The 23480-nt window shown below is 34.3% G+C and overlaps 1 protein-coding gene across 4 annotated transcripts in view; it reads left to right on the forward strand.

Moving 5' to 3' along the window:
- RNF180 (ring finger protein 180) overlaps positions 1-15547 on the forward strand; it is a 217007-nt gene extending 201460 nt beyond the window's left edge. For 2 of the 4 annotated variants that reach the window (XR_008525014.2, XR_008525016.2), the window contains one exon: positions 12606-12708. Coding sequence is in view for 2 of the 4 variants with exons in the window: in XM_054555060.2 (XP_054411035.1) it covers positions 12606-12805 (200 nt within the window). In the remaining 2 variants the exon portion in view is untranslated. 4 annotated transcript variants of the gene reach the window in all.
- The last annotated feature ends 7933 nt before the right edge of the window (positions 15548-23480 follow it).

A 23480-nucleotide genomic window follows, 5' to 3' on the forward strand; every position in this document is an offset into this window, starting at 1 on the left:
ATTTGGTCAGGAAAACATCAAAAAACTGGGCAAGCTTTTACCTACACTGACAAAGATAAGAGAGGATGCTTAATAAATAAAAAATGAGAGTGGAGACATTACTACCAATTTTACAGAAATAAGGATTATAAGAGAATAAGCAATTTTATACCAAAACTTAGAGGACTTAAGTAAATGCGTGAATTTATAAAAACATACAAATTATCTGAACTGAATCTAGAAGAAATAGAAAATCTCAACAGAACTATAACAACTAAAAAGATTGAATCAGTAATCACAAACTTCCCAAGAAAGAAAAGTCCAGGACCAAATAGCTTCACTGATGAACTCTGCCAAATATTTAAAGAAGCAACATCAATCCTTCTCAAACTGTTCAAAAAAAAATTGAAGAAGAAATACTTAATGATTCATTCTATGAGGACAGCACTACCTCAGTATGAAAGCCAAAGTTATCACAAGAAAAGAATTATAGACCACTATCCCTTTGGAATATAAATGCAAAAATTCTCTGCAAAATACTAACAAACTGATTCTAACAGCATATTAAAAGGATTATACATTATTACCAAATGGGATTTATCTAGGAATGCAGGAATGGTTCAACATAAGAAAATCAATGTAATGTACCACATTAATAAAGGGGGGAAGGGATTGTTTTACTTGATACAGAAAAGCATTTGACAAAATCTAGCACCCTGTCATGATAAACACACTCAGAAGACTAGGAGTAGAAGAAGACTGCTTCAACATGACACTGGGCACTTATGAAAACCTCATAGCTAACACCACACATTTGTGAAAAACTGAAAGCTTTCCCCCTAAAATTAGGAACAAAATGAGGATGTCCACTTTAACCACTGCTATTCAACATTGTGCTGGAAACTCTAGCTGGAACAATTTGATTTAAAAATAAATAAATAAATAAATAAAAGGCATCCAAATTGAAAAAGTAGTAGTAAAACTATCTGTATTCAGATGTCCTAATCCTGTATACAGAAAATCCCAAAGAATTCAAAAGAAAGCTACTAGAGCTAATTAATTTAGCAACATGGCAGGTTATAAGATCAGCACAGAAAAATCAATTGTGTTTCTGTACGCTAGGGATGAACAATCCAGAAAGGACACTAAAAGCAATTCGATTTACAATAGCATCTAAAAGAATAAAATACCTAGGAATAATTTTAAGCATGGATGTTAAAAACTTGCACACTGAAAACTAAGATGTTGCTGAAGGAAATTAAAGAAGATCCAAATAAATAGAAAGACATCCTGTGTTGATGCATTAGATTTAATATTGTTAAGATATCAGTACTACCCAAGGCCATCTACAGATTTAACACAATTTCTATCAAAATTTCAACAGCGCTTTTGTAGAAATGAAAAGGATGATCTTCAAATTCATACAGAATTTCAAGGGGTCCTGCATAACCAAAAAAAGTCCTGAAAAGAAGTAGTGTTCATAATATCAAAACTTACTACAAAGCTACAGTAATCAAAACAGTGTAGTACTGCCATAAGAATAGACATATAGACCAAGGGAATAGAAAGTGCAGAAATAAATTCATATATCTATGACCAGCGGATTTTTGACAAGTCTACTAATGAAGTCCATTCATCTGGGAAAGAATAGTCTCTTTGATAAATAGTGCTAGGATAGCTGATTTACATATGCAAAAGAATGAAGTTGGACCCCTTAACTCCAAGTTAATCAATGACCTAAATATAAAAACTAAAAAACATAAATATTGTAAAATAAAGAGGGGTAAATATTTATGAACAGTGGAGTCTTAGATATGACATCAAAATCACAAGCAACAAAAGTAAATTGAACTTGATCAAAATTAAAAATTTTGAAAGGAATCACTTGAGGCCAGGAGTTCAAGACCAACCTGGACAACATAACAAGACCCTGTCTCTAAAAAAAAAAAAAATAATAATAATAATAATTGTAATTAGCTGAGCATGGTGGTGCATGCCTGTAGTCCTAGCTACTTGGGAGGCTGACGTCTGGGAGCATTTTTTGAGCCCAGGAGGTTGAGGCTGAAGTGAGCTATTGCGTGCCACTGCACTACAACCTGGCTGACAGAGTGAGACCATCTCAAAAAAAAATTAAATGTGGTGTAAGGGACATTATCAAGAAAGTAAAAAGACAACATGGCTACCTACAGAATGGAAGAAAAGGGTTGCAAATCATTTCTGATAATGGCTTAATATCCAGACTATATACTATATATATAAAATGTTAGCAAGGAGAAATTGGAACTCTGATACATTTCTGTTAGAAATGTAAATTCCTCGAAAAGCTAATCATAGAATTACCGTATGACTCTACAGTTCTGTGTATACCCAAAAGAATTGAAAACAGGGACTCAAAAAGATATTTGTATGCCAATGTTCATTGCAACATTATTCACAATAGCCAAAGGTAGAAACAACCTAAATTTCCATTAGCAATTGAATGGATGAAAATGTGGTATATACATACAATAGGTAAAAAGGAGTAAAAGCCATAAAGAGGAATGATATTCTGATACGTACTGCAATATGGATGAACCTTGAAGACATTATACTCAGTAAAGTAAGCCAAACACAAAAGGCCAAGATTGAGTGATTCCACAAATTCATATAGACAGAAAGCAGAATAGAGATTACCAGTGGCTGGGGAAAGGGACTCATGAGTTATTGCTTAATGGCTACAGTTTCTGTTTGGGATAATGAAAAAACTTGAAAATAAATAGTGGTGATGGTTGTACAACACTGTGAATGTAGTTATTGCCACTGAGTTGTACACTTAAAATTGGTTAAAATGACAAACATTATGTTATATATATCTTACCCAACAAAAACTATTTTTTTAAAAAAGTGATATTCAATTCTTACCTGGTTATTGAACCAAAACAAAAAAATTTGTAATGTAGCCTGATAACTTTATAAACTATATTGAAATTTAAGCAGATGTTATAAGTAATGTACAATAAATTTTAACTTATTCAATATAAAGGGTTAACTTTCAGAATTAATACTTTTTACTCTAGGAGCCTAAGGGTATAGGAGAAAAGATGAAATTTAAAATCTATTTTGCATTAACTTTTTAAGTATATTAACAGTAACTCTATACCTAGTTGTGACTATAAATATATCTTCCACCTCTGCTAAGACCTACTTATATCAATCAACTTTTGACACAACAAAATTCTTATGTAATATAAAGCAGTAAAATATTGTGCTTTAACCTTTTATCTGTCCCATCATATGTGAAAGATAGGACATTTTTCCTTTTTAATACTAATTTCAAGGCTCTCTGAATTAGCCTCTAAAGAACCTACAAAATGTCTTTCAAATATATTCATATTAATTTTCAATTCCTGCTGAAAATATATTTGAAAGGCTTGATTTAGGACAGTCTCAAAAATATGCTAATTATTCATTTTATTCTCTAAAGTCTGTCCTTTTATGCAGGTACTCATCCATCCAAAAACATATATTGAATGCCTACTATTAGCCCAACACAATCTACCAAAATTACAAAAATTAGTGAGATAACTGTTCAGAGATAGTTTTTCTATCTCTGAAACAAGCTTCAAAATAATAGAGTTCACTTTATGGTCTTTGATGGTGAATACAAATTTGAATCATATTCTGTAGCGAAAAAAAGTCATAGCCTTGTTTTCTAGGATATGAGAGAGAACTCACTCTGACGTAAAATTATTTCTACAAAATAGAATTGAAGAAAAGACAAGAGTAACTTTGTAATTTTTATAATCTAAACCTGATAGCAACTTGTAGATTTTCTTCACGGGTCCTTCTTGGTCTTTGATTTCACCACAATGAATTTCTCTAAGAGTTTGTTTTTCCATGTGGGAAAACAGGTCAGATTCAACTTCCATTTTTATCACCTGTTTCTTCAGCAGTTTTATTAGTTACTTCATTGTTTTCAGTAAGAATTCATAGTGAGATTAAAATTTTCCCTGAACTGCCGGGTGCTCCACCCCACATCATCCTAAACCTTGGAACCCAACCTAAAACACGATGACAGAGCAGCCCCTGTCTGGTATATTGATGGTTATTGTGGCAGAGGAAAAGAGACTGCTGCAAAGCAACTTAAACTGATAAATGCCTCTATCCAGAAACAATACACATAACTTTCACTGCACAATCATTTTCATTGGTCAAGTCTCATGGCCTTCCTAACTTCCAGGGGACAGGGAAGCACAAACCAACCATGTAATCAGAGACTAGAGTATTTCTGAAGAGCTTTAAGGGAACAATTATGAAAGTTTTACTCCAATTTATTTGAAAACTTGGATGTAATGGATAATCTTTTATAAAAGTTATTAGAAATGGCTCAAGAAGAACTAGAAGACATGAAGAGACCAACAAATATTAAAGAAATTGATAGGTATTTTTAAATCTGCCCATAGACCTGAAAAAACTACAGGCCCAAGTGGTTTTATAGGCTAGATTTATCAAACCTTTAAGAATTCTATTTTTATGCAAACTGTTTAAGATACTAAAAGAGATTACCAGATTACCAATGTCTAGAACTGTTAATGGCCTGAGATTTTACCCTATTTGTAAGCTAACAAGTTATTTGGCCACTGTCATAGATGGTGGCAGAAGACACAAGACTTACGTGTTAGAGACAAAGGATGGTTTGTTACTCACAGCGATAGCCAGAGTAGCAGCATTTGTGATGGATACCTGAGCCTCATTTCCCATAGGGTATCATGATATTCATATATGCAGTGGGGTGTGTTACATGGGAGATCTCTAAGCTTACAAAACTCAAATCTTTTACAATAGGCATTAAATATGCTATATTCTAAGAATACAAACAAACCTATACTCTGCTCCAAAGGGAGACACTGTCTTCCAAGACAGTTTGCTATACAAATATCTTTCAAAAATAGTCCAGAACAAAGGCAGTTAGTACTTCTGCTTGCAAGATGTGCAGACACACATTGATCCATGGAAAATTGTCACCTAACAGCCAACATGTTTTATGAAGCCAATAAAATCATGATACACAAACCAGGTAAAAGTATCATAAAACAGAATACTATAGACCAATCTCCCTTTTAGCATATGGATTAAAATGCCATATAAAATAATAAGCTGAATTCTTCAGTATTTAAAAACCAGTATTAAGGACATATGGAATTTATCCATATGAAGGAATGGTATATATGAGGGAAGAAAATCAATTTAATAAATTTAATATTATTCAACTGTAGAAACATTCACAAGTTGAATTTATCACATTAACAGGTTAAAGGAGAAAACCATATAAACATCTTCAGAGATACAGAGAAATTATTTTGACTTGTGAATAATGAGTATGTGGAATATTGTTACAAGAATTCAATTCTTCAGATTCCTTGAAGAGTACAATTTTCACTGCAGTGTGCCTTTTTTTCACTGGATTATATGGCAAAAAGTGTTTGAAGTATGTGTCCTTATTATGTCTCTTACTTTAAAATAGCATAGTTAAAATGAACTATAGCATAGTTAAAATGAACTAAGAATACTGGGTACTCTTTGAACCGTGTCTTAATACCAAAATAATTCACAGCTTATCACAAAGAATAAGTTATGATTATGCCTGTAAAAGTGAATTCCTGATGCAGAAGCTTCTGTTACTATTAACTCCAATCCAAATCCTTTTTTAGAATGAAGTGGTTGTGTATATTAAAATATATACATTGACTATTATGTTATCATAATAGTTCTAAGTGTATTGTCTCTTGTACCATGCATTTTAAATGGGGACAAAAATTGATACTTGGTGGACAAAAAAAATCTTGGATATTAGAGTGATTTGTGATCCTCATAAGCTCAACCCTACCAGACAAAATCTTATGCTTATTTAATTCATCCTATTAGAAAGAAATTAGAAATTTAAATTTAATTTAATAAATTTATTTTTAATTTATTTAAACAATTTAAATTTAAATTAATTAAAATAATTTTTTAGCTTTTAGGTTCATGGGTACATGTGCAAGTTTGTTATATAGGTAAACTCATGTCACAGGGATTTGATATACAGATGATTTCATCACTGAGGTACTAAGCCTAGGACCCAACAGTTATTTTTCTGTTCCTCTCCCTCCTCTCACCCTTCACCTTCTGATAGGCCCTGGTGTCTACTGTTCCCCTCTTTGTGTCCATGTGTTCTCATCATTTAGCTCTCACTTATAAATGAGAACATGTGGTATTTGGTTTTATGTTTCTACATTAACTTGCTAAGGGTAATGGCCTCCAGCCCCATCCATGTTCCTGCAAAGGCCATGATCTCCTTCTTTTTTATGGCTGCATAGTAATCCGTAGTGTATAGATACCACATTTTCTTTATCCAGTTTACCATTATTGGGCATTTAGGTTGATTCCATGTCTTTGCTATTGTGAATAGTGCTGCAAAGAACATACACGTGCATGTGTCTTTATGATAGAATGATTTATATTCCTTTGGGTATATACCCAGTAATGGGATTGCTGGGGTCAAATGGTAGTTCTGTTTTTAGGACTTAGGAATCACCACACAGCTTTCCACAATGGCTGAAGTAATTTACACTCCCATCAACAGTGTATAAGCATTTCTTTTTCTCTGCAATCTCACCAGCATCTTTTATTTTTGGACTTTTCAATAATAGCCATTCTGACTGGTGTGAGATGGTATCTCATTGTGGTTTTGATTTGCATTTCTCTAATGATCAGTGATATTGAGCTTTTTTGCTGTTTCTTGGCCATATGTATGTCTTATTTTCAAGAATGTCTGTTCATGTCCTTTGCCCACTTTTTAAAGGGGTGTTCTTTTCTTGTAAATTTAAGTGCTTTATAGAGTCTGGATATTAGACCTTTGTCAGATGCAGTTTGCAAAAATTTTCTCTCATTCTGTAGGTTGTCATTCTGTAGGTTGTCTGTTTATTCTGTTAATAGTTTCTTTCGCTGTGCAGAAGCTCTTTAGTTTAATTAGATCCCAGTTATCAGTTTTTGCTTTTGTTGCAAAATTGCTTTTGGCATCTTCATCATGAAATCTTTGCCCATTTCTATGTCCAGAATGGTATTGCATATATTGTCTTCCAGTGTTTTTATGGTTTTGGGTTTTTTACATTTAAGTCTTTAACCCATCTTGAATTGATTTTTATATACGGTGTAAGTAAGGGGTCCACTTCAGTCTTCTACGTGTAGCAAGCCAGTTATCCGAGCACCATTTATTGAAGAGAGAATACTTTCCCCATTGTTTGTTCATGTCAGCTTTGTTGAAAATCAGATGGTTGTAGATGTGCGGCCTTATTTTTGGGCTCTTTATTCTGTTCCATTGATCTCTGTCTATTTTTGTACTAATACCATGCTGTTTTGGTTGCTATCGCCCTGTAGTATAATTTGAAGGCAGCTAGCATGATGCCTCCAGCTGTGTTCTTATTGCTTAGGATTTCCTTGGCTATTCAGGCTCTTTTTTGGTTCCATGTGAACTTTAAAGTAGTTTTCTCTAGTTCTGTGAAGAATGTCATTGGTAATTTCCTAGGAACAGCATTGAATCTGTACATTGCTTTGGACAGTATGGCAATTTTAATGATATTGATTATTCCTATCCATCACATGGAATGTTTTTCCATTTGTCTGTATCATCCCTGATTTCTTTGAGCAGTGGTTTGTAGTTTTCCTTGTAGATATCTTTCACCTTCTTGGTTAGCTGTATTCCTGGGTATTTTATTCTTTTTGTGGCAACTGTGAATGGGAGTTTGTTCTTAATTTGGCTTTCTGCTCACCTGTTGTTGGTGTATAGGGATGCTAGTGAGTTTTGCATATTGAGTTTCTATCTTGAGAATCTGATGAATTTGCTTATCAGCTTAAGAACTTTTAGACTGAGACTATGGGGCTATCTAGATATAGAATCATGTTGTCTGCAAACAGGGATAGTTTGAGTTCCTCTCTTCCTATTTGGATGCTCTTTCTTTCTTTCTCCTGCCTGATTGCTCTGTCCAGGACTTCCAATGCTTGTCAAATAAGAGTGGTTACAGAAGGCATCCTTGTCTTATGTTTTTCAAGGGGAATGCTTCCAGCTTTTGCTGATTCAGTATGATGTTGGCTGTGGTGTTGTCATAGATGGCCCTTATTATTAAGGTGTATTCCTTCAATACCTAGTTTGTCGAGAGTTAACGTGAAACAATGTTGAATTTTATTGAAAGCCTTTTCTGCATCTATTGAGATGGTTATTGTCTTTAGTTCTGTTTATGTGACAAATCACATTTATTGATCCGCATACATTGAGCCACACTTGAATCCCAGGGATAAAGCCTGCTTGTTTGTAGTGGACTCGCTTTTTGACGTGCTGATAAATTCAACTTGCCAGTATTATGTTGCGGATTTTTGTGTCAATGTTTGTCAAGGACATTGGCCTGAAGTTTTATTTTTTTGTTCTTGTGTCTCTGCAAGGCTTTGCTATCAGGATGACGTTGGCCTCATAGAATGCATTGGGGAGGAGTCTCTCCTCAATTTTTTTGGAATAGTTTCAGTGGGAATGGTACCAGCATTCTTTGTATATCTTATAGAATTTGGCTGTGAATCAGTCTGGTCCTGGAATTTTTTTGGTTGATAGGCTATTACTGATTCAATTTCAGAGCCCATTATTGTTTTCTTTAGGGATTCCATTTCTTTCTGGTTCAGTCTTGGGAGGGTATATATGTCCAGGAGTTTGTCCATTTGTTGTAGATTTTCTAGTTTGTATGCATAGAAGTGTCCATAATATTCTGTAATGGTTACTTGTGTTTCTGTGGAGTCAGTGGTGTAATATCCCCTTTGTTTCTGATTGTGTTTACTTGGATCTTCTCTTTTATTGTTTATTAGTCTAGCTAGTGGCCTATCTTAATTTTTTCAAAAAAAAAAAACCAGCTTTTGGTTTTGTTGATCTTTTGAATGCTTTTTGTGTCTGTCTCCTTCAGTTCAGCTTTGATTTTGATTATTTCTTGTCTTCTAGCTTTGGGGTTGGTTTGCTCTTGCTTCTCTAGTTGTAATGTTAGGCTGTTAATTTCAGATCTTTCTAACTTTTTGATGTGGGTGTTTAGTGCTGTAAGTTTCCCTTTTAACTCTTCTCATTAGTTTCAAAGAGCTTCTTGATTTTTGCCTTAATTTCATTATTTGACCAAAAGTCATTCAGAAGCAGGTTGTTTAATTTCCATGTAAATATATAGTTTTGGGACATATTCTTCTTATTGGATTCTGTTTTTATTGCACTGTGGTCCAGGGGTGTGGATGTTTTGATTTCAGTTTTAATTTTCTGGGGACTGTTTTCTGTTCAATTGTGTGGTCAATTTTAGAGTATGTGCCATGTGGCAATGACAAAAATGTATAATCTGTTGTTCGGGGGTTGAGAGTTCTGTCCATTTGGTCAAGTGTCAAGTTCAGGTCCCGAATATCTTTGTTAATTTACCTCCTCAGTGATCTAGTACTTTCAGTGGGGTGTTGATGGCTCCCACTATTAGTGTGAGGGAGTCTATGTCTCTTTGAAGGTCTCTAAGAACTTGCTGTATGAATCTGGGTGCTCCTGTGTTGGGTGCATATATATTTAGGTTAAGTATTCTTATAGAATTGAACCCTTTACCATTATGTAATGCCCCTCCTTGTCTTTTTTTATCTTTGTTGGTTTAAAGTCTTTGTGAAACTATGATTGCAACCCCTGCTTTTTTATGCTTTCCATTTGCTTGATAGATTTTTCTCCATCCCTTTACTTTGAGTCTATAGGTGTCACTGCATGTAAGATGAGTCTCTTGAAGACAGCATACCATTGGATCTTGGTTCTTTATACAGCTTGCCAAGCTGTGCCTTTTTTTAACTGGTATTTAGCATATTTACATTCAAGGTTAATATTGATATATGTGGATTTGATCCTGTTATGTTGTTAGTTGTTTATTATGCCAACCTGTTTGTATGGTTGCTTTATAGTGTCACTGGTCTGTGAACTTAGAGTTTTTGCAGTGGGTGGTAACAGTCTTTCCTTTCCATATTTGATGCATCTTTCAGGAGCTCTTGTAAGGCTGGTATAGTGGTGACAAATTCCCTCAGTATTTGCTTGTCTGAAAAGGATATTATTTCTCCTTTGCTTATGAAGTTTAGTTTGGCCATATATTAAATTCTTGGTTGAATTTCTTTTAAGAATGTTGAATATAGACCCCCAATCTCTTCTGGCTTGTAAGGTTTCTGCTGAGAGGTCTACTGTTACTCTGATGGACTACCCTTTGTAGGTGATCTTTCTCTCTAGCTGCCTTTAACATTTTTTCTTTCATTTCCACCCTGGAGAATGTTATGATTATGTGCCTTGGGGATAACCTTCTTACTAAATATTTTGCATTCACTGGATTTGAATGTTGGCGTCTATAGCTAGGTTGGGGGAGTTCTTGTGGATGATCTCCTGTAATATGTTTTCCAAGTTGCTTCTCTCCCCATCTCTTTCAGTAAATGAAATACAAAATATATTTAAGCACTTCAATAATAGTTTAGATAAAGCAGAAGAAAAAATGTCATAACTTGAAGACAGGTCTCTTGAAATAACCCAGTCAGACAAAAATAAAGAAAAAAAGAATTTTAAAAAGGATGAACAAAGCCTGTGTGATATATGGGACACCATAAAGTCATCAAATATTCAAATTTTTGGTGTCCCAGAGATGAAGTGAAAATGAAAGGGATAGGAAACATATTTAATGAAATAATAGATGAGAACTTTGCAAGGCTAGAAATTTATTTACATATCAAGATACAGGAAGCTCAGAAATCCCCAAATAGACATACTGCAAGAAGGTTTTCTCCATGGTACATATAGCCAAACTATCAAGAGTCAAAGATAGAATTTTTAGAACAGGAAAAGTATCTAGTCACTTACAAGAGAACCCCAATCAGAAAACATTGGATTTCTCAGTAGAAACCTTACAGGCCAGAGAATGGAATGACATATTCAAAGTGCTGAAGAAAAAAATGGCAGCCAAGGATATTATACCTGACAAAGTTTTCCTTCAGAAATGAAGGATAAATAATGCCTTTTCCAGACAAGGAAATGCTGATGGAATTCATCACCACTAGACTGGCTCTGTAAGAAATGCTTAGGGGAGTCCTATACCTGGAAGCAAAAGAATGATATCATGAAAACACGTGAAAGTAAACCCAAATGGTAGAACAAACATACAAATAAGAGAAAAAATACAAAGGATACCACTATAGAAAACCACCAGACTACAAAGATAAACAATAAAATATTACATATACTCCATTAAAATGTACAAATATTGTGTAGCAGTAAAAAAAGTTTTTAAATCAAATCAGATATGATAGAAAGTCAGCCAAGATCAATTAGAAATTATTTAAAAACCTATTTGAAATGTTGCTCTACAAATTTTTAAATATCACTTATTTCATGTTTATCTTTTTAAATTTCATGTTTTGAACCTACATAAGTAAATATAATTTCCAAATAAACTTAATACATAAAAAATAGGATAGTTCTTGATTAAAGAGATTTGATTTTAAATGAGCATACTAATACCCAGGTAAATGCAACCTTGCCATCAGAATAAGCAGCCTGACCTAGAGAATATTTAACATTACTCAGTTGTTATAATGAGTGAACCAGAATTTGCTTCAGGCTAGAGATTCACAGAACTTTTATCACCAGAGTTGCTAGCAAGTACCAGAATTACATTTTTCTGCCTAGTTTATTATGCTGTCCCTGTTCCCTAACAGGAATAAACACAAAAATACTTAAAGTAGAAACTAGATAAGTAAAAAGCAAAAGATTAATAGGTTATCAGTCCTCAGAAAATTGAATTTTGTTTTTTAAATGACTTTGAGTTTATATATTGGTCAACCAAAAAAAACAAGTTGCTATTGAACAGGTTTTTTCTCAAGCTCTAATTAGCATGTAAATATACAAAAGAAAATTGTTATTTCATGATGTAATATTTCTCAGAAATGTCATATTCATTTAGTAATAAGTAGACTATAGTTTACTTTCAAGATTTGCTTTTGCTGTACCAACAAATCCCCATGCTTTGAACTCTATGGAAATTAAAGCTAAATTTCTTTAAAGGAGTATCATTATGTCTGTCCAGTTTATTCTATGCTAAAATAAGATATTCTTCTTAGAACTTTGCTCAAAGAACTAAACTGAATGAAATTCTCAAAGTATAAGATACAGGGTTAAGTTGGTGATCAAAAGTTATAAAAGCAGTTGTAAAAATAAAACATGATAAATTTAGAAAATATTCTCTTGAAAATAATTACATTTGATCCCCACAAATTTTTGAAGAAATCAGAGAGTATAGATGAGAAATTCATGACCAAAAGAGTTAAATGACTTGCCCCAGCCAAGTGGCAGATCTAGGCAAATCTCCTGACTTCATATCTTGTGTTCTTTGCTACCCTGCCTTTAATGCCCTGAACTAGAAGAGGCTTCTAATAGTTGCTTATCATTGAAAAAACTGTCAGGAATACAACATAACTCCACTCAGTGAAATCAAGATATGCTTTGTTTAATTGTACTTGTGTTCATATTGCAGCTTCTTTTCTGAGCACTAGCTTGAATTTAATGGGCTTTAATATGTTCATACATCTTCTAGGTTTCCACAGACATGCAGCTCCAGTTACAAGAAGGCAGTTCCCACATGGTGCACACAGGATGGATTACCTGCACTTTGAGGATGATAGCCGTGGTTGGTGGTTTGACATGGATATGGTGATCATATATATTTATTCAGTGAACTGGGTCATTGGATTCATTGTTTTCTGCTTTCTTTGCTATTTTTTCTTTCCGTTTTAGGAATTTTCATACCTTATTATAACTGACGAGTCATAAATGATGTAAATAACAATTGCTTAAACAATTTTTAAATGTGCTTTGAAGTTTTTTTAATGTTGCATTATACAAGTTGTTGGTGTTTATAGAAATCCTGAGAATAATGAATTTATTTATTAATGTTTTTCATGTAACAAACTAAACTTTATTCAAGAGCTAACCTACCCAGCACTTAGCAACAATGCACTATTAATTTCATAGTTGTTCTTGGGTTAGGATTTGGGGCTCTGATTTTATCACTTTAATACTTATTTTGATTGTAAAAAACTGAAGTTTTCTCTCCACTTAAAAATAGTAAAAATACAAAAAGAAATGATAATCTAGGTAGATATTATCTTTACTGATAAAATATTTAGTCAATCACCACTTATTCTCAGGCAAATTATATGTATTAAAGACAAACCATATTCTCTGGGAACTAATCTAGCAGGGTATATTCAGTTTTGGTTTCTAATTGTCACTACTTATATCCCTTTCTATTACCAAGAAAACTGACTATGCTTTTTGTACAGATCTAATTAGTACAACATTTTAAATTATTATAAACAGAATAGTAAATACAAATCATGAGACTAATCCCTACCAATAGACACTTTAGAGAGCTATATTAACACTTTCCAGATTGAAGGATTAATCACCAGAAGACATGAAAAATTTACTGACTTTTAGTAGTCTAAAAGAGAAATGCATGTCCAAAATGTAATTTAGTTATTCATTTAAGTAGGAGATGGTTAAATATATTGTAAATGTGCAATAAAGAGTGGCTTTTAATTTTTTTTAATGTCTGAATAAAGAATTGTTAGAAATAGGCTTATCGATTTTAGAAAGAAAACCTGACATTTTTAATTACAGTAATCATTAATTTTTTTCATTATTAAAATTTAAAAATAAGAGACCTGAATCATTAGAACGTGGGATAGAATTGGGGCAGGTAACCCAATTTGAAAAATGAAAAACTGGAGCAGAGACTTAAGCTTATTTATTCAGTTATTCTGGTGGTCTTTGTGAAACCTGGGACAAGGTTTTTATTATGAATTACTAATCCAATATTACTATACTATGATGTCATATATCTGGTAATTCAATAAGCAAACTTTTACATTAATAGGTGACTCTCTCATGGCACTGAAAATACTACCACTATCCAAAAACACTGGGATCAACTGGGCTTTAACAGTTTCAATCTATGAAAAGCCAAAATTTAAGCTAATTGCTACTAACTGTATTTCAATGAAAGCACTTGACTGTTGGTATGTGATGTTCTAAGAAATCTAGAAGAATGGTACTGATTTCTATTCTAATGCTGTTCTTATTATTGTGTTTTAAATTATATCTATTACAGAAAATAGAATATACTAGACATCAAATCCAGAAATCAGAACACTAAATACAATTTAGAAACAGATAAATTTATACTCATAAATGGATATTTATAATTACTAATTGCTCAAAGTAAACATAAGGGAAAATATCAGCTCTCTTAAAATCTATAACAAGATTGAAAACACACATATGAGTAGTTGCATTATTTTAAGAACTTTAAATTGCAGCCATTTCCTAGGCAACTTCTGGTTTATACACTCTAGAAAATATATCTTGATTCATTCCTAAATTACAATAAAAGTTTTAATTATGTATAAACTAAATAAGTATTATTACAGATACAGATCTCTCATAGGAACAAGTTGATTCCCAATATATATTTGTTAGGTCAGTCATACATATCAGTTTATAGATCTCAATGTACTAAATATTCATGATACCCTTAAATAAATATGAACATTTAAATGAAGAAAACATAATCTGGAAAAGCATTCAAAATGGATTGAGTATATTTATCTTGACTAATAACTTGATCTGAAAATTATAGAATATTAAAAGAAGTAAATTCATAAAATTATAAATTACTAATCTTTAAAATATTCTTAAATTTTATACAAGTGGAGATAAAAACTGCTAAATATTAAGAAGTATAGCATTTCCTAGATCTACTAGCTTATAAGAAGCCAGATAAAATCTCAGATGGAAAGAAACCAGTTTCTTCTGGTATGTAGCACACAGTAGCCATTCAAAATAAAATACATGGATGAGCTTTAGAGTAAAACAAAAAATTATAATGCTCTTCTTTAGCATCTCTCACAGTAAAAACTCATTGTCCAATGAAGAGCCAAAGAAAGGAAAAGAAGAAAAATGTTAAAGTTAATGAAATATAGTACTTGTCCCAAGTAATATTATTTAATAAGCTTAATTTTATGAGTTATCATTATCAATAATTTCTATTTCTACCAAGCTTAATTATGGTAAAGGTTAATTTTAAACATGTTCACACATTCCTTTTTTAAAAAAATGCCCTAATTGAGGTACATTTCTGAATAGTTTCAGCAGGTTATTTTTTAATTTTAAAAAAGCAAATTCATAAACCTAGACCCATTTATTTTATACTCAGCAGAAGATAGGGGAATTTAAATTAGACAAAGTTGAAAAAGAATCAGAATTTATGTTACAAAGCTTCTACCACTCTGAATCAACAAAATCAGGAATGGGAAAAATTTCTGTATCTGCTGTATTATTAATGCCACTATGGTATTATATGCTAAATATGAAAGCAGTGCTGCCATCAGTTTCACTTCTGCCTTGGAATCTTGCTCCTAAGTTAGCTCTGTGGCATAACAAAATTCCAGTTAATAAAATTTTCATTTAAGTGTCTTTTGTATGGCTAAATGAATATACAGATTCTTAAACATCTAATTTTTATATGGATTTCTCAAAGAATGCCTTATAGAAGAGCATTCTCTGATTAAATGCAATTACAGTTGGAGTCTTTGATTCTTCACAGAATTCTGTAGTTGAAGCCAGAGAACACTGTCATTTAGGAAAGTGTTCCTAAAGGTTTGAATGCTTTAACGTGCTCAACTCTTACTTCTTGAAGTGTTTGATTGTCAGTAAATTTTCAAAGAACATTAAAGTTCTACCAATGTATACTTTTTTCCCCAGAATGCATTTATTTTTCTTATGCTTTTTCTTGAAGACAACACCTATAACAATTACTTTACACATTTCAGTTTTTACTTTTTCTTGCATAGATCCTGGGAGAACCATCATCAAGAAGTATCTTTAGACCATGGTATTAACATATTACAGTAATAAGCATCTACTAAAATATGTACTTATCTTACATTCATGTTTCTATTGTAGGGTCAGGAAAACAAATACTTTACCATACCCACTGTCGCTGAGGATCTCTCATATGATACAATAGATATACTTTGATCATTATTTTTCTTATTTCAGTACTTCTAAAAATAGTTTTTGGACTAGTATCACAAGTTTTATGGTTATTTCTCTTTCTGCATGTTACTATTAAGTACTGTAAAACACAATCCTTCTAAACTTCCCTCACTCTTTTCACATATTAAGTCTAAGAACCTCATCTAGAGCATATCCAGTAAACAGTATAGTTAAGTAACTGCCCACTACAGTGAATTTTTATTACTGATAACAGCCTTGCAAGAGACAAATACTGTTCTTCTAGAACCTGGTAAATATTTTACTTGCTTTACAAGAGTCACCTTGTCTACCAATAAAACTATTTAGAGGAAAAGGGAAGTGAGAGAAGACAGCAGCTAACATTTATATAACTTCTGTATCTTACTTTGCTGGTTACATTAATGTGTTATCTAATTTAATCTTTTCAATACTCTGAATCAGATGATATCCTCACATTACAGATAAGGAAGAGAAGTAATGTAACCAGCGTCACACAGGAACGATTAGGAGGTGATTAACTTCATTTCTGTCATATTCTAAGACCTTTACTCTTTTCACTATACTGTCAGTAATATCTGATAACCTGATGAAGTTCAATATTCACTGAGGAAGTTTTGGTAATACTGCTAGAGAAGCATGAGGAATAAAAGATGGTCTGGATCAAGAATGCAGGAATATGATACTTGTACTTTGTTTTTGACAATTTTCATTGCTTATAACAATGAAAAACTTTAATATTTTTAATATTTGCAGGAGACTAATATGAAATGCTACATTTGATAACTTTTATTCTGCATGGCAACTTCGATTTGTGGTGGCTGCCTAGAACGCTTTATTGAGAAGGATTCTGAGGTTACATCCAGGATCCAGGGGGAAAAAGTTTTCTGGATCCACTGGCATTGCCCCTCATATATAGGGGAAAGAGGGTCTTAAGGGAAAATTAGCCATCTCAGATATTTGCCATCCTTGGATAAGGGCACAAAAAAATCATTCATGTTTTAGAAACTGCTATCACCATTTGTTGAGGGGAACAAAATGTAGTTTCTTGACTGTAATTAATAATACTATGATATAGTCCAATTTAGCTATGATATAATTAATAATAAACTACTTTCTAGTCTTACACTTCTCATTTTGCCTTAAAACAGAAGCTTAATAGGAACCTAATTGTGAATTACATCGATTTTTAAATCATAATGATGTAGCTACAGTGTAGTTTAATTTTCTCATTTCAGAAAAATGTGAACTGTCATTCAAAAAATTATAAGTAGAGTTCTGATTTGCAAATTCTACAGAACTAAATGGACACTACTGGCTATTCTGATTCCAATATTGCAAGTAAATCGGGCAGACAGGAATATAGTACAGAAGTCAACCTAGATCAGAAGTCAACAGCAATGCCTTTTAAACCTTTATATGCCTACATTAAATCTTGGTAAAATGTATATTTTTATTCAGAAAGTATAGGGTAGACCTGAGATTCTGCATTGCTAATAAGCAGTCTGTGATACTGATCTGCTGCCCCATGGACCACACCTGGGATAGCAAGAAACTAAAGGAAGCACATCTGAAAAGGTGGCCATGAATCTTGCTTTCTTATCATTAACTGTCCCCAAAAGACAAATTTCACATTGTTTTTGCATTTGAGATTTACACAATACTGGTTATCCAATATAAAGGAAGAATAATGAATTATGCTATAAATAATTTTATATAAATCTGTTGAATAAGTTTTTGACATTATCTGGCACATATTAAAGTCTAGGTATCAATATATAAGTATTTTATTTAAAATCTGTAATTCAAACTTTTCTTTAAACAAAAAAAAAAATTATTTTCCTACTTTTTCCCTATTCTCTCTCATTACTCATTCTTTCTTTGGCTATCTCTATCTAGACTCTATTCATATAGAACAAATGTGAGATAATATATAGTCACTTATAATACCACATCTGGAAATAGAAAACAAAATATACTCTGGCACTTCTGCTCACTTCTAAATTTTAGTACACATTATAACTGCAAAATCAAGAGACCTGATCATCATCCTGGGTTATATGACTAAAATTCACTTTATCTTTCTTTCCTCATTTCCTCACCTTGTACATAACACAAACCTTCCCATAATTCTGCTGCAATAAAATTCAATTTACAAGAAGATTGTGAATTGAAACACCTATTATCCATATATTTTCATGGTGACTCTTTATAATAAGGAGGAGGAGCTGCAGTTGTTCAATGCTAAATATATGCCAGGTACTATACAGTGCTTTGCACACAGTAGTATCTCATTTCATATAACAACCCTAAAATACTTTTGTTACCACATCCATTTTATAGACAAGAAAATTGGAGCTCAAAGAGGTTAACTAGCTTTCTTAAAGTCCTGTAGCTACGAGTGGTACAGCTAGGAGTCAAACCCGCGTCTGACTAGTAACTTGAGGCTATATTCTTGTCACTACATACACCTACAAAGTTCAATTCCTAATTTAGTTTTTCTTTAACAGTAACGAAGTAAAACAAAAATTCTACCTTAGTGAAACTTCTAGGGGTCCAGTGATCTATCATATGTCAAGATACCCCTTCCAGGGTAAAAGATAAAGTGCTGCATCTAATCCTCCTACCACTAAAATAGAGGCACAATGCCCAGGGGATCCTCTTTAGATTTTAGATATAAAATACACCTTATTGGGGTGGCTATTCTGACCTCTTTGCCAGATGATGCAAAGAGCTGCCAGTGTAGAATATGGCCCAGACAAAAGAAGGCTCTTCAATACGTTCGTGTTGCCATACAAACTGCTCTGTCAATTGGGTCACATAATCTAGCAGATCCAATGGTGCTTAAAGTATCAGTGATAGATGAGATTGATATTTGGAGCCTTTGGCAAGCTTCATTAGGTAAATCACAGCATAGACCTTTAGGATTTTGGTGCAAAGCTACACCATCCTCTGTGGATAACTACTCTCCTTTTGAGAAACAGCTTTTGGCCTATTACTGGGCCTTAGTAGAGACAAACACTTGATCATGGGCCACTAAGTTACCCTGCTACCTGAACTTCCCATCATGAACTGGGTGTTGTCTGACAAGACATAATGTTGAGTGTGCACAACAGTACTCTGTTATCAGAGGGAGGCAGTATATATGAGATCAGACTTGAGGAGGCCCTTAAGGCACAAGGAAGTTACATGAGGGATTTGCCAGTATGTCCATGGTCCCTATTCCCCCTACATTACCTTCTCTCTTTCAATCTGTACCTAAGTCTTCCTGCCTAAGACAAGTTGACTAAGGGAAAAACAAAAGAAAAAAAAAACCTCAGGTCTGATTAACAAATGGTTCTGCATTGTATGCAAGTACCACTCAAAAGTGGACAGCTGAAACTCTGCAGCCTTACTCCAGGCATCCCTGAAAGACTATAGTAAAGGAGAATCCTCCCAGTGGGCAGAACTTCAAGCAGTGCCCTTGCTTGGTTATTTTTCCCAAGAGAATAAAATAGCCAGAGATACCAGTCTGTAATGGATTGACTCTGACAGATGGTTTGGCTGAAGAGTCAGGGATTTAGAAGGAACATACTTGAAAAATTGTTGGCAAGGAGGTTTGGGAAAGAGGAATCTGGATGGACCTCTTCTAGAATGACACCCAGAAATATTTGTGTCAATATGAATTCTCACTAGAGAGTTATGTCAATGGAGGAGAATTTAAACAATAAAATGGAAAGAGTGACCTGTTCTGTAGACACCAGTCAGCCTCTTTCCCCAGCTACTCTAGTTATTACCAAAACACTTTGTTCAATGGGCTCATGAACAAAGTGGCCATGGTGGCAGGGACGGAGGCTATGCATGGGCTCAGCAACATGAATTTCTACTCACCATAACAGACACTGTTGAGGACCTAAACTGCCAGCAGCAGGGACCAACAACAAGTCCCTGATATAGTATCATTTCCTGGGGTAACAGGCTGGTGGCAGGTTTATTATGCACTGGACTGCTTTCTCATGGAAGGGAAAGCATTTTGTTCTTAGAGGAATAAACTTTTACACTGAATATGATTTTTTCTTCTGTGCATATGATTCTTCTGCTAAAATGACCAAGTACAGACCTACACAATGCTTTGTCCTCTGTCATGTATCCCACTGAATATCAATTTTAATCAAGAACTCATTTCACAACTGATGGAAGTTACTGGTCTCCTCATTTTCCCCATAATCCCAAAGCAGCTGGTTTGACAATTGTACAAAGGCCTTTGAAGACCCAGCTAAGGTAACAGGTGGTGTTACTTTGCAGGGCTGGGGCAATGTCCTCCAGAATGTGGTATGTGGTCTAAATTAGCATCTAGTATACAGTGCTATTTTTCCCATTACCAGGATTCACACATCCAAGAATCAAGAGGTGGAAACAGGAGAGGTCTCTTTACTACTCCTAGGGATCCACCACCAAAATTTATTCTTCCTGTCCTCATAACTTTAAAATGTGCTGGTTTAGAAGTCCTAGTTCCAGAGAGAGGAATGCTTCTACTAGAGGAACAATGATTCCACTAAACTGAAAGTTGAGACTGCCACCTGGTCACTCTGGATTTTTTATGCCTCTGAATGAACAGACAAACAAGGGGGTTACTGTAATAGCTGAGGTAACTGCTCCCATCAAGAGGGGATTGAGTTGCTACTACACAATGGAGGTAAGGAAAAATATGCCTCGAATACAGAAGATCTTCTAACATGCTTCCTAATATTCACATCCTGTGATTCATATCAATAGAAAACTACAAAAAAACAATTCAGGCAGGACTGATAATGGCCCAGACCCTTCAAGAATAAGGGTTTGATCCCAGCTAAGGTGATTGCTGAGGGCAAAGAATATGGAATGGATAGAAGGTGGCTGTTAAAAATGCCAGTTACAACTACATGACCAGTTGAAGACTGCATTAGTTTTACGAGTTTTCTCTTGATGTGAATGTTTGTATAATAAGTATTTTTGTTTTCTTCTCTCCCTTGTCCTCTTATCTAACACAAGATGTGTTAATAATAGCTAACTTTACATCACAAGATGTTTTTATGGTAGTTAATCTTAGTATTTAAATTTCAAAAGAGAAGAGGAACATTACCTGAGGATTTTGTATCCTCTTTTGAGGAAAAGGTTGGCATGTTTGCAGTTGTATATGGGATAGTTGTATCATATAGGCAGTATGTTTTAAGGAGATATGTATGGGTACCAAGTTGACAAGGGGTGGTCTGTGATGGCTTTGTGATGTGTCAGCCTGGCTAGGCTAAACTCCCTTCCCCAGAATTTCCTTTCCCCAGTGCACAGTCAACCTGGTAAAGAGCCATAAGTCCCTTTGGGGAAATACTGAAAGAAAAGTTAACAGTATGAATTTTTGACAGTGGAGTGGGTTTCTTTCTCAAGGGGTTCTGAGTCTGTTAACTGACTCAAATTTGGAAATGAAGGAATTAACTCTATGTTTTGGAAATTCAAGCCAGACTTCTATTTACTAGACCCAGAACTCCTCTGCTTATACAGATCAAAAAAGAATTTAATAGGTTAACTGTCTATTTCCACTCTTGGGACATCATGAGAATTTCGATCATCATGAGAACCAACAGCATAATCTCTTTGAGTCAAACTATTCTGGTTTTTTGTTGTTGTGTTTTGTTTTTTTTTTTTCTGGAGACAAAGCCTCACTCTGTAGCTCAGGCTGGAGTGCAGTGGCATGATCTCAGCTCACTGCAAACTCCGCCCCCTGAGTTCAAGTGATTCTCCTGCCTCAGCCTCCCAAAGTGCTGGGATTACAGGCATGAGCCACTAAGCCTGGCCTCTGGTTACTATTTTAACTCTGCTATCCATTATGGTAACCCTGCCTATCTTATCTTTGGCAATTAAGTGTCGCCATTTGACCCTTAACATCCCAGGATCTATTATCTCTATTGCATTTAGGTATCCTCATTCAATGGTTGCAGTTTACTTTGATTTCTGACCTACAGAGAAGAGAGACTACAGAGCTTTTCAAGGATGCTGATGCTCCCTCACAAATTTATTTTTCACAGCTGTGGTGAAAGGCATGTTTTTCCAGGACTGGAGAGCAATCTTGCATGGTAAATACACTCATACATTGCAATCTGAAGGCTTTAGCTACCTTCCTCTATAATATAACAAGGCATTTCAACCTCATTTAGTGTAGGCCACCATTTTGTTCCTGGCAACCAGCCAACCAACCATCTAATTAAGCCCTTCCTAACTCCTTGAGCTAAAACATTGAGTCTCTGAATAGTGAGCCTACAAATTAAGCCTGATTACTTTATATTCCTTACACCTTGATTACACACCAATATCCATTCTCACACGTAACTCCTAGATTTCTATTTATATAAATTGAAAAAAAAAAGCCATGCAGTTCTTTTGGTGTGTATCACACCTCTTCATCAGTCATACATTGTACCTCATTTTCTGAGGGCTGCTTCAAGTTGAGTCTAGTTACAGAAACAAAAAGGGGTGTTGGGGAGTAGGTCCTGTGGAGCATCAGGAGTACCTTGTAAGCAACTTCTTGAGGAGTAAGCTCTCATTTTTTTTTTTTATCTTGCCCAAATTCCTATCTAAGGGCTGTGGGGAGTCATGCCCTACAAACCATGAATTCTCATCAGATGGGTTTTATTTAACCCTGTATATTGTGACTTGCTTTCCAATCTGACTCTGGCATAACAAGGAAGAAAATCAAAATATTTTACCCCAAAACGTGTTTCTCTGCCATATCTTGAAACAGTCCTGCAAAGCCATCCCTTGTGGGAAAAACCCACGTTCTATCAAGAATCCCCTTTCCCCTTGTTTTCCTTCCTTCCTTTCCAGATCCAGGAGATAATCAACTAAGAGCCAGGCACCCTTTTAGGTCCGATAAGAAACATTTTACCACCTGTTGTTTCTGAAGTCTGCTATCTGAGAGCTTCCTCCACACAATAAAATTTGATCTCCACAATCCTTTATCATAACCTGAACACTTCCTTTCTACTGATCCAGGTCTTCAGATAAACTCAACCAATTGTCAACCAGAAAATGTTTAAATTTACCTATAGCCTGGAAGCCCCCTGCTTTGAATTGTCCCCCCTTTCTGAACCAAACCAGTGTATTTCTTAAATGTATTTGATAAATGTCTCATGCCTCCCTAAAATACATAAAACCAAGCTGTACCCCCTACCACCTTGGGCACATGTTCTCAGGACCTCCACGGACCATGGTCACTCATAGTTGGCTCAAAATAAATCTCTAAAAATATTTTACAGAGTTTGACACTTTTTATCAACAATCCTCAGGGGAGGCCATTCCAGGTTATTCAGGTAAAGGAGGACTATCTTCCCATATTAATTAGAGTTCTCCAGAAAAACAAAATATA

The sequence above is a fragment of the Pongo abelii genome, chromosome 4 (genome assembly GCF_028885655.2).
Source record: "Pongo abelii isolate AG06213 chromosome 4, NHGRI_mPonAbe1-v2.0_pri, whole genome shotgun sequence".
NCBI classification, from domain to species: domain Eukaryota; kingdom Metazoa; phylum Chordata; class Mammalia; order Primates; family Hominidae; genus Pongo; species Pongo abelii.